The sequence below is a fragment of the Calypte anna genome, chromosome 2 (assembly GCF_003957555.1).
Source record: "Calypte anna isolate BGI_N300 chromosome 2, bCalAnn1_v1.p, whole genome shotgun sequence".
NCBI classification, from domain to species: Eukaryota; Metazoa; Chordata; class Aves; order Apodiformes; family Trochilidae; genus Calypte; species Calypte anna.
This window is the reverse complement of record NC_044245.1, coordinates 18,504,484-18,522,581: the sequence shown is the minus strand read 5'-3', so window position 1 is coordinate 18,522,581 and position 18,098 is coordinate 18,504,484. Positions and strand designations below refer to the sequence as shown.

Here is an 18,098-nt window from a genome sequence, read left to right as displayed (position 1 = left end):
CTGGCGGTTTTAGTCAAGGATTGGTAAATTTACAAGAGTGGGGTGGACGTGCCCTCCCCAGGCTATTGTGAAATCCGAGGCGAACAAAGGAGAACGTGAATATTCACACAGCCGCCTTTCAGCGTGTGGCATTGCTCCGCAATGTTTAAAGCGCTGTCCTTTTTTTCCCTTTTTTTCCTTTTTTTTTTTTTTTTTTTTTTTTTTAAGAAAAAAACACCAACAAAAAACCCACCCAAATCAGAAAGTACCTGTTTGCTTTTTAAAGCACACAGAAATCATCCATGAGCAACCATATAATTTGATTTGCTAGGCAATCTGCGAGGCGATTGCACATCATTTATAATGTTCATTGAGCATTTTGCTTAATTGTGTCTCTTTTTGTAAAGGAAGCACAGCCCCCTCCCGGCTGCGGCCGGCACAAGTGGCCAGATTCCCATGGACCCCCAGACAACCACCGGCCTTGCGAGGGGTTTTTCCCAAGCGGAGCCGTCCCCACACGCACGTCTGGAGGGCGAGAACAGGGCTCAGGTACGAGCTGGCTGTCTGCACCCCCCTGTTCACAGCCCGCGGCTCCGGCAGGTGCTGCCCGTCTCGGCCGGCGGGTGCCCAGCGCTCCTCCCGCCGGGGCGGTGCGAGCCCCGGGCTCCGCAGGTGCGGGTCAGGCCCGGCGGCAGCGATGCCGGGAACAAGGCTGCTTCCTTTTGCCAGCCCCGGGCCCGAGAGACGAGCTCGGGAGGGAGGAGACTTGGAAGTGGCACCAGAAGGGGAGGACAGGCCTTTGCTGGCACGACCTTGCTGTAGTTCCCACCCGTCCCGTCCATCCTTCTCCAGGTGCTTTGCAGTTGCTGGCCGCGCCTCCGCACGCCGCGCAACCTGCTCGCAGTCCGGCAGCGAGACCGGGGGGCGCAGGCTGCATCCGTGCAGGGAGCGGCCTAAGACCCTGACAGCCGGCGACCTCCCGCTTCGGCCCTGCTGGCGCAGTTCAGGCTCCTCCAAGGAGCGAGAGGCGAAGCACGGTGGGGATGGGAGCGGGGCCGGGGCCGACAGCCCCCGCGCTCCAAGAGCGCTCAGGCGAAGCGAAGCCGGCAGCCCGCCCGCCGCTCGCCCGCACCTTTTGCTGGCCACGGCCGCCCAGCCGCACCATATAATTTGATTTTCCCCCCTGCCCGCAGATCGATTGCAGCTCATTTGTTACATTCAGCGGCTTCTCGGGGCGGGGGAGCGGGGGAGAAGGGCGGGCCGGGGGAGTCGGCGGCACAAGTGTTGGGATTCCCATGGGCTGTGCCTGCTCTCCAGCTTGCCGCCCTGGCACCCCGGCCCGAGCGGCCGACAGAGTGGGGTTTGTAGACACGGTGACCTCCGCGATCTCGGCTTGAAAGAGCCTGAAAGGAGGCTCTTTATGGTGCATTACGAGCGCAGCGCCCAGGTACCTGCTCGAAGGGGAGGGCGCACAGCCGGGCCGACCCCGGCTGCAGGTGCCGCCTCCTCCTCCTCCACCGGGCGTGCAAGAGCCCGGGGCCGCCCCGCCGCCTTTGTGGGGCCGCCGCCCTGCCGTGCCGCGCTCGCCCTGAGAGCGGTGCTGTATTTATGGGCACCACGTGGCGGCGGGGAAGGGGTGGGCTCACTGCTGCCCGGCGTCTGACAGCACGGGTCCTGGGCAACTGCCCCTGGGGTGCTCGGGATTCATGGCCGTGGGTTGCTGTGGGGCACAGCTCGGGGAAGGTGACGACTGGTGGGACTTTGCAAAAGAACTTCCGCAGACGTCTCTGCAAAGCGATTTTCGTCCTTCAGTATCTGGCAGCGCATCTCTGCCCCGTGTCAGGCATGCGGCAGGACATCCTAACGCCTGTAGGTAGGCGTGTGGGTCTCCTCTCGCCTTCAAAGAAGAAAAGTTGTATGAAAATTTATTACCAGGACACACTCAATCCTACAAAGCTGCACAGAGCAGAGTTTAGTATAAATTATGCTTTAAACTGTAAAAAGTCCTGACAAGATGCAGTATGTTTCATTTTAATGAAGTGTAATTTGAAATCAGCAATTGCAGTAATGGTTGTTCGTTGTTTTTTTTAAATATCCTGGTAAAATATCGTTTGCATAGATTTCGGGCCAACTCTAGTCCAGTCTTTCAGAACCCTCCTGCTTCCTCTCTTCATCAAAATCCTGAAAGAGTGCAGTACAACAAGGAATCGCAATACATGAACTGTCGAGTTTTATAATCTTGCGGCAAGAAAAAAGGCCATAGTTTTTAATTGTTCCACTGTAGCGTTATGGACTCCTGTTTTACCAAACACGGACAGGGTGGAGAAGATGTGAGAAGAATATTGGGCAGTGCCTGCATGGAGGAAAGGGGACCTCTCCTGGCTTGTCTTTCCAGGTGGTTTCAAGTCGTTGGATCAGCAATAAGAGAGAAAAAGGTCTGGGTAGCCAAAGAGTAAGAGCTGGATTTTAGGCCTGAAAAACTGACAGATCTGGGGACTTCAGGAAACTTCGGGTTTTACTTAAGCTATAGCTAACAGGCCTCGTTATTCTAAGCTATTGCAGGAGTTTGGAGCCACTTCAGAAGACTGGTGTGGACCTCGCTTCTGTCACCGGTGTCTCCTGTCCACCTCGGACCCCTCTGCTACTCATTCTGCTCTTTTACCCATTTTTCATCTCCTAACTGTTCGGGGCAAAAGGAAGCAGAAAATAGAAGCCAGGGCACTTTCGGATGGAGGCCTTTGGAGGCGGCGGGGTGGGGGTGGGGCTCGAGGATAGGGGGGGAGGTCCCGGCTGCCTCTTCCTGCTGGAAGCCAGTGCAGGGCCGCGCTCCGCATGCATAATCCCCAGGGGCTCCGCTGGCTCGGAGAGGCAACGAGGACGAGGGCTGCTGCTTCTCACCGCAGGGCTCTTATCCCCGCAGAGGGGTGGGGAGCAGCGCCTGCTCCCTTGCTCCTAAATGGGTGTCCGGAGGGAGCCGCTTGCCGCCCCGCCCGCCTCTGACAGCCAAGAGTATGTGTGCGAGGATAGAAGTTCTTAGAAGTCGGGGCAGACAGCTGGGAGTTGCGAGGTCCGCCGGGAGGGATCCCTCGGGCACAGCCTCCGGTGCTCAGCGCCGCGGACGTTGAGGCAGTCAGCGACTGGTGCCGATAAGCTTTAGCGCTCCGTGTCCTGGCCACTCTGGGTGCTCCGGGTCCCTTCTGTGCAGGGTGCATGTCCTCTCCTGTATTCCCTGGGAGGTGAGGGTGGGAGGGAGAGGCATTGCGTGGGCCAACGGAGGTTCGGGAGTTTCATTCACAGAATTGTGTGGGCTAGACTTCCAATGTAGCCCTGCCCCGGCCGGATGTTCCGCTATATCTCTGGTCTTGTAGTGACTCCTGGTCCCCTTTTAAGGTGGCTGCCAGCTGGACTTGACGTATGGTTATGGGCTCTAAAGTGAAGGCAGTGTGCCCCTTGGGGTCCACCTCATTGGCTTCTACTCTCGGGGAATTGAAATCACGAAGTGTCAGGTGTCGGACTTTTTTTTTTTTTTTTTTTTTCTGGAGAGTGGTGCAGGGAAGTGTCGTTCCCGTGAGCACGTCTCTAGCCCTCCTGGGGGGCAAGAGGGGACCGTGTGAGACACGAAACAGGGCAAATATTGAAAGAAGGGCGTTTGCGACACAGGCAGTGCTGGACCAGGTGCGTTGCTGTGTGCCGGGCTGCACTGTCACCGGTTCCTGGTTTTCGCAAGTTTCCATTTCGTAGCGTCTTAGGCAACCCGAGAGAAGCCTTCCCGCGCCTCAGGCGGGTCCTTTGGGGACGGTCCGTACTCATTTCTTGATGCACAAAACGAGAATCGTTCGTCTTTAAAGGTACTATTGCCACAGGGGATAGGGCTGAGCTCTGCGCAGTGGCGCCGGGCACCGAGCGGCAAGGAGCCGGGTTCAGGGACGTTTCGTTGCCTTCGCACCCCAGCGCACACGCTGAGCGCCAGCCATGCCCGGCGAGGGGAAGAAGGGCTGTACGAATCAAGTCTCTTACCTCCCCTGGGTCACTGCTCTCAAAGATTCCAAAGATCTTCTAGGTCTGAATGCCCTCAAGACAGACTCTGACTCCGCAAAAGTTTTGAAACAATTGGTTCCCAAAATATCCCTCTGCTTCCCTCCCATCAGAGAGAACTGCCCGGCAGCCGCGGGAGACCTGCTGCCTCAACGGTGCCGCGACATGACCATGGCTCCTGGTGGAGCTGCCTCGGAGGGACAGACAAACCGCACTGACGTACTTCCCAGACCAGCTGCCCGAGTTTTGTGGCTCGCTGGTGTCGAGCCACCTCCAGAGTGTGAAATATACTATCCAGCGCGTTACGGTTCGCCCCCGGCTGTGCGGAACCATCACGCGCCAGATCAAAGGGGGCACCGGCGTCCCTGGGGAGGGGTGAGAGACTCCGGACATGGTAAATGGGCTGAGCTCTCCCAGCATCTCTGGGCACATGTCCTTAAAATCAACATCAGAGATCCGGCTTCTCTTTCCTCGTCACCCCCTAAAGACTTCAGACGCGGCCATTGGGAAGATGCTTCATCAAGATGTTAACCATAGATGCCCTATCGCCTATCTTGCTGCCTCTGTGGGACAAACGGTGGTCAAAAAGTTGTGCCGGTAAAAGGCAGGTAGCAGAAGCTTTGCAGAGCGCGTTTCAGGGGTTTGCTTCCCTTCTGGATCTGGCTGTGCTTGGTCTGCCTGACCTAGGGGAAATGCTCTGCGAGGCAGGTTGTAGGTCAGTGTAGGAGAGTGTGTGTGACTGGCTCGAGCAGGTGCGGTGGTGACGGGCCACTCGACGTGGCTTGCTCATCGGCTTTGAACTCCTCGGTTCTAGTCGGAGTGTGGCAGTAGCAAGAAACTCACCATGTGTGATGACTCCTTGGGCATGCAGAAGAGGGTATATAGCCAGCTCTGTGGCCAGGAAATCCCCTTGAAATAACTTCAGCATATTTAGGATTTAGTATTTTGTTTTCTTCTTTTCTGAGCGTTTCAGGTAGGAGTGACATGAATCCGAGAAGATTTTGTGTACGATGTGTGCTCGATCTATACTTGTGCCTCTAGATACGATGCTTTCACCCGCAGCGTTCATCCCCTAGATGCCACCATCCCGGATAAGGCCATCCCAGGCAGAGAGGGAAGGAGCTGGCATAGCTGATGTCGGAAAAGGAGATTCTCTCACCTCAGGCGTGGCCCAGCGAATGCACTACTCCGGCACGCGGGGCAGCAGGGGCGAAGGGCAGGGCACGCCTTTAGATATCCCCCATCTGAGCCAAAGGGGACAAGTGGGACCGCGGGTAGGTTTCCTGTCCCCTGAGGTCTGCACAGGACTGGGAGCCGGGGTGCTGGCAGGTGACAAAGGTAGAGGGGATTGCTCTGCGGCTGCACAGCACGACTGTGGAACCGGATGTGGCTGAGCTGGCGGCTCCATAGGACTGTGGGGGTGGGAGGCGGCGGTGGGCTCCCTCGGGCTATCCGCACCTTCCCACTCCCCGCAGTAGCCTCAGGATTCGGAGACAGCAGCTGCCTTCCCACCAGCACCTCACGCCCGGCCCCTGTAGGGCCGCCACGCATGTACCCTCCCAGCTCTGGGGGACGCAAAGGAGGCGGGGTGGAAGGGATGGTCGACTGGGGATGCAGCGCAGATACAGGGCAGCCCCGGAGCAGAGTAGGGGGAAGTACGGTGCCGAGGCTGTTTGCTCTGCCAGGTGGGTCTCTCGGCTAGGCGGGACGGGGCTGCTTGGGAAAAACGGTCCAAGGGCTAGAGGGAACCAGCCGGGTGCCCTGGCCACACAGGGTGCCAGCAGCACATCTGTGCTGCACGAATACCACCACAGCCCAAATGACCAAGGGAAGGGATTTTTCCCCACACTCAGTACTGGTGAGGTCGTTCTGGGGACAGCCTGTACAGGACACGTACCCATGAGGGGCGAAGAGCCGACAAGAAGCGGAGTGTGGAGCAGCTCACCGGGGTTGAAAGTCTGCCGGAGCGGGACTGGCTCCGCCGGGGACAGGGGCAGTGTCGGGGGAACCCGCTGTACCTGGCCAGAGCCTGTACCTGGCCAGAGCCTGTATGAGTGGGCGCCCCGAAACCTGGCTCTTGAGAGCATGGCGCGGGGTTGAAGAACAGTGGGCATGAATGGAAACAGGAATCTGAGCACAAGGGAAACCTTTTCCACCATGAAAAACAGGTGTTCAAATTTCATATCCATAAGGGATCAAAACTTCCTTTAATCCCGAGAGGCACCACTGTTTGTCCTGAGACCTTGTGCAGACTCCATCCGTGGAGATTTTCAGGATCACAACGGATAAAGAACGGAGCAAGGTGGTTCGGCCTCGCAGCTACCCAGGCTGTGGGTGGGAACCCTCTCCGGGTCTTTCCCAGCCGGGGCTCCCACTCTCGCTCAGAGACGAGCGGGAGCTGGGCTCCAGGGTTCCGGCCGAGCACGATGCAGAGCCATGGGCGGAGAGAGGCGCGGACAGCTGGGCCGGGCTCCCGCGTCGCAGTGGAAGTTACCGAGCGGTGATGGAGCCGCGGCTGGAGACGTCGGTCCACCACGGCCGGCGACCGGTGCTCGGACCCGCAGCGCCCGCCTCGCCCCCTCATACCAGCCCCACCCTAAGCTACCCGGCTGGGCATGACCGGGGAGCCCCTTCGACTTGTCATCGCCCCTCGACGGGGAGACTCAGTTTCCCCATCCCGGGACTGTGACTGCAGTCTTCCGACCGCGCGCGGGTGCGTTCCTGGCTTCGCGTGGTCTCCTCCTCCTGCCCTTCTCGCTTTTTTGCGTAGCCCACTTGCAGGCAGGACTTCCCAAGAAGTTGCACTTGCAAAGCTCTTTGTTCCCTCCGTGACTCAGGCGTTTCTCTGCCGTTATCACGGCGTTGTCAGAGGCTTTGAAGTCGACTCATTTATTACTTTCCCGGTGCTGGCCCTGTCTTGCTCTGCTGATAGAGCGGGGTACGTTTCCACTCGGGGTTTGATCTCTGCCCGTGCTGGTGGCCCACTGGAAAGTCACTTTCGATAAACTTCGACAGGCTCTGCCGGACAAACTATTGCAGCGCTAATGACAGAGATAATCCTCCTAATCTGTCGGGTAATCCATTTCACCCCAGTGAGAATTTTTAAGGCTTTAATCAGTGAGAGTCTGTTAGGGAATTATTAACAGAGCCTCCGCCAAACGAGCTCGTCCTGAAACGGCAATGGGAGTGGGAAAAAGAAAATCTCAATAGGGACCGATGCGACGGGGCGCAAGAACCTGGCGTGTTTTATTTTGATGTTAGATAGAATTGCCATAATGTCAAACGCCGCGAGGAGCCTCTCGTCTTTGACCCACCCTGCGCCCCATCCTCGGCCTGGGGGACCGAGGAGGCTTCGGGAGGGAAGATGCGCGGAGGTGTCCCTTCTCGCTGCCCGGTCGCCGCTACTGCGTGCTTTTCGCTCAGCCGCCCGTGGAAGGAGGCGCTGGTGCGGGCCCGGGCTGCTCGCCCGACGTGTGGAGAGGGCCGGTGCGAGCCGCTCCGCGGGCTGCGGTCCCATCCCTGGGCGGGGCAGGGCCGCGCAGGAGATACCGTCGGAGCCCACCTCCCACGAGGGGGGGCTCGGTCCCCGCCACGGCACCGCCCCTTGCCAGCGGGATCTCCGCCGTGTCCCCCCGACGGGGAGGGGGGGTCTCGCCTGCCCCCCGCTCTCCCCTCCGCCCCCCCCGGCTCGCGCTGATTGGCTGGCGGCAGCGGTCAGCGGCACGCGCCCGGGGATGTCGTTATAAGACCCCTCGCGTGCCGGCCCGCCGTGCCAGCCGGCTCCGGCCTCCTCCCGGAGAGCGGCGGCAGCGGCCCGGCCGCCCGGCCACCCAGGGGCGGGCAGGGGCAGGGACAGGGCAGGGAAGGGAAGGGGCGGGGGCCCCGCTGCCACCGGGGAGGCTCTACGAACAGGCCGGCGGGAGCGGCTGCAGGCTCGTCCCGGCGGAGCTGCCCCCCCCCCCCCCCGTCCCGCCCCGTCCCGGCCCCACCGGGACCGGCAGCAGCATGGAGACCGTGCTGCTAGAGCACTTTCCCGGAGGGCTGGACTCCTTCTCCTCGCCCCCCTACTTCGACGAGGAGGACTTCTTCCCCGAACCGCCCTCGCGGGACGCGCTGGGCGCTGACGGGCTGCTGGAGCCCGACGTGGACTTCCTCAGCCGTCAGCTGCAGGAATACTACCGCGACGGCGGCGACCTCGAGGGCGGCTACCGCTGCCCGGCGCCTGCCTCCGCTTTCCCGCCGTCGCCCGCCTCACCCGGCTTCACCTACGAGTGTTGCGGAGCGGCGGGAGCGGCGCTGCTGTCCCCCGGGGGGCGGCTTCAGGCGCTGGGCTCAGCCAAGCGGCGACGACGGGTGCGCTCCGAGGCGGAGCTGCAGCAGCTCCGGCAAGCCGCCAACGTGCGGGAGCGGCGGCGGATGCAGTCCATCAACGACGCCTTCGAGGGGCTGCGCTCGCACATCCCCACCCTGCCCTACGAGAAGCGGCTCTCCAAGGTGGACACCCTCCGCCTGGCCATCGGCTACATAAACTTCCTTAGCGAGCTGGTGCAGTCCGACCTGCCGCTGCGCAGCGCCAGCAGCGAGAGCCCCAGCCAGCCCAAGAAAATCATAATCTGCCACCGCGGCACAAGTAAGTGGCAGTCTGCTCCCGGTACGGCCCGCCCCGGCTCCGCAGGAAAGCCGGCCCCTGCAATAACTCTGCCTCTCTCCCTCTGTTCCTCAGGATCTCCCTCCCCGAGCGACCCCGATTACGGACTCCCTCCTCTGGCCGGTCACTCTCTGTCGTGGACTGATGAAAAGCAACTCAAGGAACAAAACATCATCCGGACAGCCAAAGTGTGGACCCCTGAGGACCCGCGGAAGGTGAACAACAAACCCTGTCTCAACGACATTGAGAACGAGCCCCCCTTCGAATTCGTGGCGTGAGGCACTGCGCAGGTGGCCCCTGCCCCTCCCTGTACATGCTGTATGTAGAGACTTATATTGTAAATGTAATTTAAGATTCAGACTCTAAGGGCAATCAACTTTATTTATCTATTTATTACGGAGTAGTGATAATGAGCTAGAATCGTCTGTTTGAATATATAATTTATATAATTTATCCTGATTTTTAAAAGATATGCAATAGGTTTGTCCCACCAGCACCTTTGTTTTGGGGAAAAAATAATGCCAGAACCTGTGAAAATAATTTATTGCCGCACGTGGACTCTTCCTGTGTTTGTTAATAATAAACTTGGGTTGTACCTTGTGGAGCAGTGTACTTGTGGGAAGCGGCTGCTAAGAGCCCTGGCACATCCCGCGGAAGCCCTGGAGTGAACTCCCGGCACGGTACCCGGGCAGACGGAGTGAGCCCTGGGGCCCTGAGGGGCTGCAGCACCCCCAAGCCGGCACCTTCCGCCCAGGGCAGGCTCTGCTCTGCCCCATCACCGGCTCAGGCTGCTCTTATACAGACGGAAGGGACGAAGGCGGGCAGAGTGACACTTTCCCCTTCTCTCCACCCCTTTTGACGTCCTCTCCTGAAGTGCCTCCAACTGATGTCTTTGTCTATCTCCAGGAGGTCCCGTCCTTTCAGTGCCTCTGCTCTGGTAGCGATTTCCAGCTGAAAGACCCTAGTCCCGAAACACCAAAGTTGCGAGGTTGTTCGCCCCGTTCCGCTGCCTTATCTTCCCGTCCCCGCCGCCATGGGGATGGGCGCGCTACTCAGAGCTGGACAAAGCGCTTCCCAAAAGTGCTGGGGAATGGGGTCCAGGGTGGGGGCCGGGAGAGGTTAAGTCCCTGCGGGTGCGTGGCCCTGCTCTGGGGTTCTGCTGGCTGCCCCCAGCCTTCCTTGGGCCTCGCTTCTGCCACGCCTGGGAAACTGCCCTTGCATCCCTCACCCTCGGGAGGTGGGAAGTAGCAAAGGCATCGTGCAACTGGTGGTAAAGTCGCTCTGGTAGCCGCAGCTCAGCGTGCCCGGCTGCTGGGGAGGGCTGGGCGGGGGGAGGGAGTCTGTGCTGCACCTGCCCGGGGGCGAGGAGAGGGGGGGGCGGGAGGGGCAGGCCGGGCCGGGGGGCTGCAAGTGCTACCGGCGGAGTGGAGGGGGCGGGGGGGGGGACGGCCCGGGGCTGGGGCGGGGGTCTCGGCCCGGCGCTGCAGGTGCTGATTTTCCCGTGGCACCCACGGCTCAGTCCCGACATCTCGGCCCCCGGGAGAGCCCCAGATGCCCGGGCCGGCCGGTGGCTGGAGGGGAGCTGTCCCCGTCCGGTGCCGGGCGGATGGGAAAGGCCCGGGTGAGCCAAGGTACAATTATTACTCATCATATACTGTACATCTCTCCCTCATTCTCTCTTTTTTTTTTTTTTTTTTTTTTTTTTCCTTAAAGCTGCCGCAAAGGGAGAGCAATATGTTGCATGAATGCTAATTGCATTAACCTAGTTAGACACATTTAGTTCCCTAGTGCGGATGGCATGGATCTATTCCAATAGCAATTAGAGGAGCTACTTACCCATATAAACACGCAGAAGATGGGGTGGGGATCGAGGGGCTTTACTTATTTATTTGTCCATTTTTCGGGCCAGCCCCGGGCTGCCCGGCTGCGAGCCTCGCCCCGTCCGGCGGCGGGCGGGAGGCGGGCGGCACCGGTGTCATTGAACTTAAACGGGGCTTTGAGCGAGAAAAAGCCGACCTATAATTCGATCTTGTCCGGTATTAGGACCTCATTAAACACAGAAAGTCGCTTTTGCACAAATGCTTCCATCAGGCATGTAATCTCATTACACTCATTAGAAAGTCAAATGTTAGTCGGACTTCAACTTAATTATAAGTTATGGAAGTGTTGTACCGTTTCCTTCTGTGTATAGCCCCGTCCGTCTCAATTGGCTTTGGTGATGCGGTCCCCCACAATTAAAACACTACAATCATTGTTATGTGGCACCTTTTCTTCGGCGTGCCACTTTTTTTGTGATTCAATGCTTCAACACATCCTTTAGTATGGTGCAGATGAAGCGGAAGAGCCGGCCTTCGCATGTAAAACACCAGGGTCTCTATCTTGTCACTCTCCCGTCTTGACTTGGCAAGTCCCTTTAAACGCAATCTTCAAAGAGACTGACAGCTCCTTTTGACCGACTCATCATCCATTCACCCCAGCGCCGCGCTCCTGCGACAAAATCCCGCCGCACAGGGCAGGAGGAAAGTGTCTGTGCAGGTCCCCTGGGCTGGAAAGACCCGGCGTCTCCCTCAAGCCCGTCTGGCAGCTTTTGCGGCAGTTTTGGGGGGTTCGCTGGTGGGGCATACGGTAAGGAGTAGCATGGGGCAGGCGTGACCTGCGGGCAGCCACTCAGCCCCGGTTCCCACCGCCTGCCCCCAAATACTCGCCGCGGCAGCCAGCGGCGGGATGGCCGTGATCGCTACACCTTCCAGCGCTGCCCCCGGCCCGACCCGTGAAGTGGGTCCCTGCCTTCCCCCCGCCCCGCTCTCTGAGCCCCGGCCGCCTGCCTGAAACCCCTCACCGGTCCTTGCGGAGGCCGCCCCTCCGCGGCCGCACTACCACGACGGCGCCCCAAGGGGACGGGGGAAGCCTGCCGGGGCCGGGACACCCCTCCTCCTTCCCCCCCCCCACCCTCCCCGGCCGCACTTCATCACAGTGGGGGCTTCAAAGTGGAACAGGAAAGAGTAAAAGGGGGTAAAAGCCTCAGCCCCGCTTGGGGTGCAGAATATGGGGGCTTGAGGCACTTCCCTCAAGTACCAGGCACTTGAGGTGGGGCGCTTCTCGGTGGGTCCCAGCAGGGAAGTGCGGGCTCTGGGTGTGCGGGCTGATGCTGTCATTTTGGGACCACTGTCGTTCGTGATTCTCCAGGTGAAATGACAATTTAACTGTCCGAAACGGACAATCCCTCAGTAAAAACAAACAAACAAACAAACAAACAAAACCCACTACAACAGCAAAACCCCCACCCAAGCCCCAAAGACAAGAGACATCAGCCCGCTCGTCCGCACTCCCAGCAATGGGATGAGAAGGCGTGCGTGCCTCCCGAGTAGCGCTGTGCGCAGACAGGGGTTGCGGCGGGCACTGTGAACCGGTTCCGCCGCGGTTCCCAGGGCCGCTCATCTGCCGGCAGTCGGGCCAGCGCCCTGCGAGGCGCGGGGCGTGAAGTCTCCCCAGCCCGGGATCTCATCCCTCTTTAATTCACGCATCTCTCACTGGCACCGAGTACCAGCTGCGAGGTCGAACAAACACCAGTTGAGTGTCCCCTGGTAAACCTCCCGCTTTCCAAAGCATCCCGCAGCCGGTGGGAATGGTCCTAAATAACTCCACAACAAACCGCGCTGCAGAGACCTGGAAGCGTGGGCGGGAGGCGATTCCCACGACGGGGCCGGGGTCTGGCCAACAGGTGCTCGGGTTTGGCGGAGGGCGCCGGGGGAGCCCGGGGAGGCAAAGCCTCCGCTGCCAGAAAGCAGCCTGCTCCGGCGCCTCCGGCTTTACATGGCGTGGAAGCCGCAAACAATCGCAATGATATCTTTATTGCTAGGTTCATGTCCTGGGCTATAACATATCAATCCCTGTCGTGGTTCTCTCGGATGCACCTGGTATTTCAAACTTGTTCTTTTTGTGCTTCTGGGTCCTGGACTGCAGCTGCCTAAAGCGAGCAAAGAGAGAGGCCCTTACAATGTGTCCAAGACGTGTTGGCATGGTTTGCTTGTCTTTAATGTACCATTAACTATTGTCTTTACACAATATGGGAACTGTAAAGCATGACATGTGTTATAATAAAACACATTTTCAACGATACACTTGGACTCGGCACTGGGATGCAAGCAAACAAACAGGCCCAAATCTTGTTTTGTCTCCCTCGCTAAGCCTACTGGCAATTAAACTTAAGACCATTGCTTTCCCCTGATCAGCCAATTAAATTTTATGTCTCCTAATTTTTCACATAGAAAAAAAGTCTCGGTGCCGGCCCCTAAAGACATTGATTTTCTTGCTATCACCTGGCGCTCAGACCTTAGTTCCATTTATCAAGAAGGGAAACGTCAGGCGTTACATAAAGTGACTCTGTTACCATAAGGCTCTCACCATCCTGCCCTATTGTTTTCCCTTGTTAATAACTCATTACCAGGATTTAACAAATCAACCATTACATATGTTTTGTGTCTCCATATTTTGATCCGTACGATTAAGCAGATGTTACGATTGAAAATTGAAAAGTCCAAGGCTACTCTCGTCTGAAAGAAAGAGGGCAGCCTCAAACAACGAGCTAACAATGAGATTCAGAAGATCTTCAGAAAAACATTTACGACCAATAAACAGACTCCAACCTGCTCCATTTCAACCATTGTGCGCCTTCGGGGAATAATTAAGTTTAATAGGAAGAGGTCCGCGGGGTTTTCAATGCCAAGCCCACAGGTGCGGGGTGGCACGATGAATGATCCGCCTGATTTTTGCCAGGCTCAAGGGCCCTTCTCCGGGCCGGGCGAGCAGATACGAAATATTGTCATTTCTTTTATTTCACAGCGTAACTCTCAGGGCGAACAAAGGGGCGGGGGATGAATGGCTCCGGCTGCAGGCGAGGCGCGCCCGGACGCCGCTGGCCTCTCCGGAGACCGCCCGGAGGGGACGAGCGCGCCAAAACCGCGCCCGGGGGCGGCCCCGCCGGACTCGGGGGGTGTCCGACCCCCCCCCGCGACTGCCGCGCCTCCCTGCGCCCGAACGCGCCCCGGCACCGCGCCGCCGCCGGCACCGCGCCGCTGCCGCGCGCCCCGCCGCGGAGACGGACCCCGCGCGGGCGCGCGGGAGCGCGTGCGCCCCGCCGCTCCTCGCCGCCCCCGGCCCCGCCGCCGCGGCCCCGAGGGGGCTGGAGGGGCGGCCTCGCGCCGGGGGCGGCTCCCGGCCGCAGCCCCCCAGCCCACTCCGCCGCCGTCGGGGCCCTGGAGGGCGGCAGCGGGCTAAGGCTGCGGGGCTCTCCCGCCCGCCGGCCCGCGTTGCGCATGGAGGTCTCCAAGAGGGGACCCGGCTGCCCGGCGCCCTCGGGCGCTTCGGCAGGTCCTCCCCGGGACAGCGGCGGCGCAGATGGTGGCCCCGAGGGGAGCCCCGTGAGGGGCCACCGAACCGCACCGCTGGGCCCTGTCTGGTGGCGGCCCCGGCGAGAAGAGCGGGGCTCCCCCCGGGCGGCTCCTGGGGCGGAGGCGCTGGCTTCGGAGGCAGAGCTCGTCTCTCCGTCCGCGGGCGCGGCGCTTGCCCGGGCGGCGCAAACCCGGCCCTTGGGGGACCCCGCGGGAACGCCAGACCCCCTGTTTGCCCCGGATCCCGCTCCCCCAGCGTCCGCCTGCCTCCCGGCCTGCCTCTGCCCCCCGCTTCCCCCGTGCACCTGCTCCGCGCAACCTGTTACGCCGAGCGGCTTGGAGAGGGCAGGAGAAGCCCGGCCCCGCCGCTCCCGCCCCTCTCGGGGCCCCCCGCGGGCCACTCCCAGGGAGGCGAGAGGCTCCGGCCTCTCTGCTCGACCCTGCCCTGCTTGGCTCGGCCGCCCCGGTCCCCCCGACGCTCGCCACCTCGGCAACCCCGGGTGGAGGGAAGCAGTCCGGGCTCTCGGCCACGCCGGGCAAAGGCTGCCGCTCTCCGAGGGGAGGCAGCAAGGACGCGTCTCACGGGAGGGCGCAAGTCGCCGCCACCTCCCTGTGCCCCGACAAGGGCCCAGAGTCCCCTGCCGCCGCGGGGCGCGGTGAGAGGGCGGGAGGGGGGGGAGACCTCAGCGGAGGAGCTCGGCATCCGCTGGGTGGGTGGAGGCGGGTTCCCATCTTGGAAAACATTTCTGCTGGCCGCCCCGACGGCTTCCCTGTCCCCGAGATGCACAGGGCTCGGGTCAGTCACTGCCCCATCCTTCAGTGCTCTGACCCCAAAGAGAGCGATGTCCCGGGCGAGAGGTGACGTCCAGCCGGGAGGGAAAGTGTCCTTCGCTGATGGCTGGTGGGGACGCAGCCCTTGGCGGAACGGGCATCCCCAGTGGCCCTGACCCCTTCCCCAGGATGAGGCCATGAGGAGCTGACCCATTCCTCAGACAAGTGGCTCGGGTAGAGACGGGATGGGAGGGGAACTCCTCTCAGGGTCTCGGCGTGGCTCGAACAGCCCCGCTGCTGCGTGCCTGCCGCTGGTGGCCTAGGGTCGGCAGAGTTTTGGAAGAGGGGGAAAAAACATTGCTCCCGGAACGTGTCAGGACCGGATGTACCAGCCGGCGTGGGGAGCGGAGACAGACGCATCCCTACCGCGCGGTCGGCGAGGCCGGGGGTACTTGGAGCCCTGTAGCTCCCCCTTGGCGGAGCGCAGCCCGCGACACTGACCTTCCCGCGGGAGGGACGGGGACACGTCTTTCACGGAATTAGCCGCACAGGCATCTCACTATGACTTTTGTTCCCAGCCACCGCCCGGAGACACGGCGGCCGCTCAGCAGCCAGCGCGTCCCGTCCCTTCCCTGACGGGTTTCCCCGTGCTCTGCCCCGACGGCTTTCCCCGTGCCCTGCCCCGACAATGCCGCGAAATGCATCACTGTCACCGGGCGCGGGTGACAGATGAGGCGAAGGCGCGGAGCCCTCGCCAAGGTCAAGTTGAAGATGTCGATGGTGATGCGGTTGCAGCCGAGCAAGGCCCGGAGAGGGCCCCTCGGGGTTGTCCTCCTCAACGTTATATTTTTACTTCCCCCCATTCCCCTTCTCCCTGTGGGCTTTATCAGGCTTTTCTACGGGGGGCTGCGGGTACCGGGACGCTGCCCGAGTAGACGGGGCGCTGCGCTGTGCTTCGCCGGGGGGCGCGGATTGCCGTAGCGCCGGGCCCTGCGGAGCCGGGGCGGGCCGGGGCGTGGAGCTGTGGCCCCCGAGACACGCGTTGTAGCCGGTTTGAAATAAACTCTGCAAAGTGCTCCGGGGTTGGTTTTACCTCGCGTTCAGCAAAAGTTTTCCAAACTGAGTCTGGCTGAACAAACACTTCGCGCTTCTCCCGCTCTCGCTCTCCCTCGCTCTGTGATGATTGATATTTTTTATTCAGCTAACTTTTATTTACCTTGCAAAATGTTGAGGACAAATGTGATAAATTACAGATATGCAAATTTCTTTGAATGGCGTTGTAAGTGTGTCTCGCTGGAGCTGAATAAGTCCTTGCAAGTCGGTCTGCGCGCACTCAGGACCCCAGGGAGCTGATCAAAGCACCCTTTCTCTTTCATCCCCAGTATTCTCCTCCAAACTATTTCGATACAATATGTTTCCATGATGCACTTAATGTGCTAGGGACACAGAACTCATTACAACCTAGCTAGTTCTGCCGACCCCTTTGTTCAGAGGCATAAAGTTTAAAAAAAAAGGAGGGGCGGACGGGGGGGAGCGCTGCTAGTTGCCAGCTTTCTGAAATGTTAAAGCATGCGTCATTTTTCACCAGGTCTCGTCTTGATATCCTCAAAAGACAAACTATGAAACCGGCCTCAGCCCTTTCTGGCATTAATTACGCTGCTGTCCAGCCGATCTGTTTTTCCTATTATATGCATTTCTCAGCAGGGATATTTTTTTTTTCTAGACTAATGCAGCTGCAAGTCGAAGTATGAATACGTTTTATCGGTATAGAAAAAAAATAAGCGGAAAAGCTGAAAAAGCTGTCAAAATCTATGCTGTTGTTTGTTGGTGGTTTTTTTTTTTCTTTTTTTCTTTTTTTTTTTTTTTTTCCTTGCCCCGCGTTTCAGGCAGAGGCTTTGGAAAAGTATATTGGATGGTTATGTTAATTGTTTTTGTCTAAAATTATCAGCAGTTTAGAAGAGAAAAAACTCAGCCGGAGATTCTCAGCACATTAGGTGTTTATTGAATGCCGATGCGCCAGATAAATCTTTTCTTGCCGGGGAAACACTTTCAAGTGTTTGGGGAAATAGCTGGAAATTAGCTGCCCCAAGTTCAGGGCGATCCATTTCAAACGCACTGCGAGGTGGCGGCTGTTTGGGGAAATGACTCCGGCGGGAGGACAGTAAGAAATAAACTCTATTTCAGCGGATGGCGCGTTTGTTTACGGGGTTGATTGGTTGACGGAAATGGCTGGCAGCCAGTTCTGGGAAAGATTCCAGACCTGACTCCGATTAACCCTCTCTGGTGAAACTCTGCTGGAAACCAACTCACCAGCAATTGCCATTAATCTACTTACTAATTAAGCCAATTCATTTCTAAAGGAGAAAAATTCCTTTCTTTGGCCAAACTGATGGGAGGAAATTTGAAAGAAGCGCCAAACTGTGTAACTGTAATTCAGCCAAGGACTGCTAAAACAAGGTGTTGATATATAGCTGGAGATTTAAAACAAGTTTCTAGGGCAACAATCCTTTGGAGACGGTGGTATATAGTGCATAGTAGATGAAGCTCGAATAATGGTGGACTGCAGTGTGCAATTGTACGGACATTGGTTGGAACCAGGACTGCTTTCCCAATTAAGCTGCTCAAGTCTTTTACTCCTAATAATTTATCTGCCCCACTTTAAACGTTCCAGCCTTCGGAGACAGCTACAAAGGGCATCCAGTGAACGTAGTTGTGGAAATAACATCAAACTGCCTGGCGACACACCTCAATTTTTGGCTCCCGAGATCTGGAGTAGCCCAAGCAGGGACACAGGGACACATCCTGCCCTTGCATCTATATCCCTGTGCCTGCGAGGACCTGCCCCGGGTACCCGCTGCGAAGGTGCACCTCAGCCGTGCCCCTCAGAGGCTCTCTGTGACCCGTGGGGGTGTATTTTGTTGAGGTTTCATCTTTGGGCAGGCGACACTGGGCGCCCAAAGACACAGCCTAGGCCCGGGAGGCGAGTCCCAGGAAGACCCGAGCCGAGACCTCGGTGAGCCTGCCCGAGGGCAGGGTGCTGTTTTCAGAGAAAGCCGACACCTCTTGCAGTGCTGGCAGTGGGGCACCTGCTAGGCGAGAGGGAGCGGTATTGAGTGGGGCGGCTTCACCTCCCGTTCCGGCACCTGAAAGAGGAAGAGCAGCACCCGCCTCGTCTGACGGTCCCGCTGCCATTTGTCCCTCGTGGCCTGGCCCAAGCCCACTAAGGGCGCCCCCGTCCCGGGCCGACTCGGGGCACCTTCACCCCTGGATTTTGC

General features: G+C 59.1%; 1 protein-coding gene across 1 annotated transcript; it reads left to right on the top strand.

The window, feature by feature from the left end:
* The first annotated feature begins 7,985 nt into the window (after nt 1–7,985).
* On the top strand, nt 7,986–9,179 carry PTF1A (pancreas associated transcription factor 1a). The gene is made up of 2 exons (XM_030445608.1): nt 7,986–8,644; nt 8,738–9,179. The coding sequence occupies exons 1-2, from the start codon at nt 8,020–8,022 to the stop codon at nt 8,938–8,940; spliced, it is 828 nt and encodes a 275-aa protein (XP_030301468.1). The 5' UTR covers nt 7,986–8,019; the 3' UTR covers nt 8,941–9,179.
* The last annotated feature ends 8,919 nt before the right edge of the window (nt 9,180–18,098 follow it).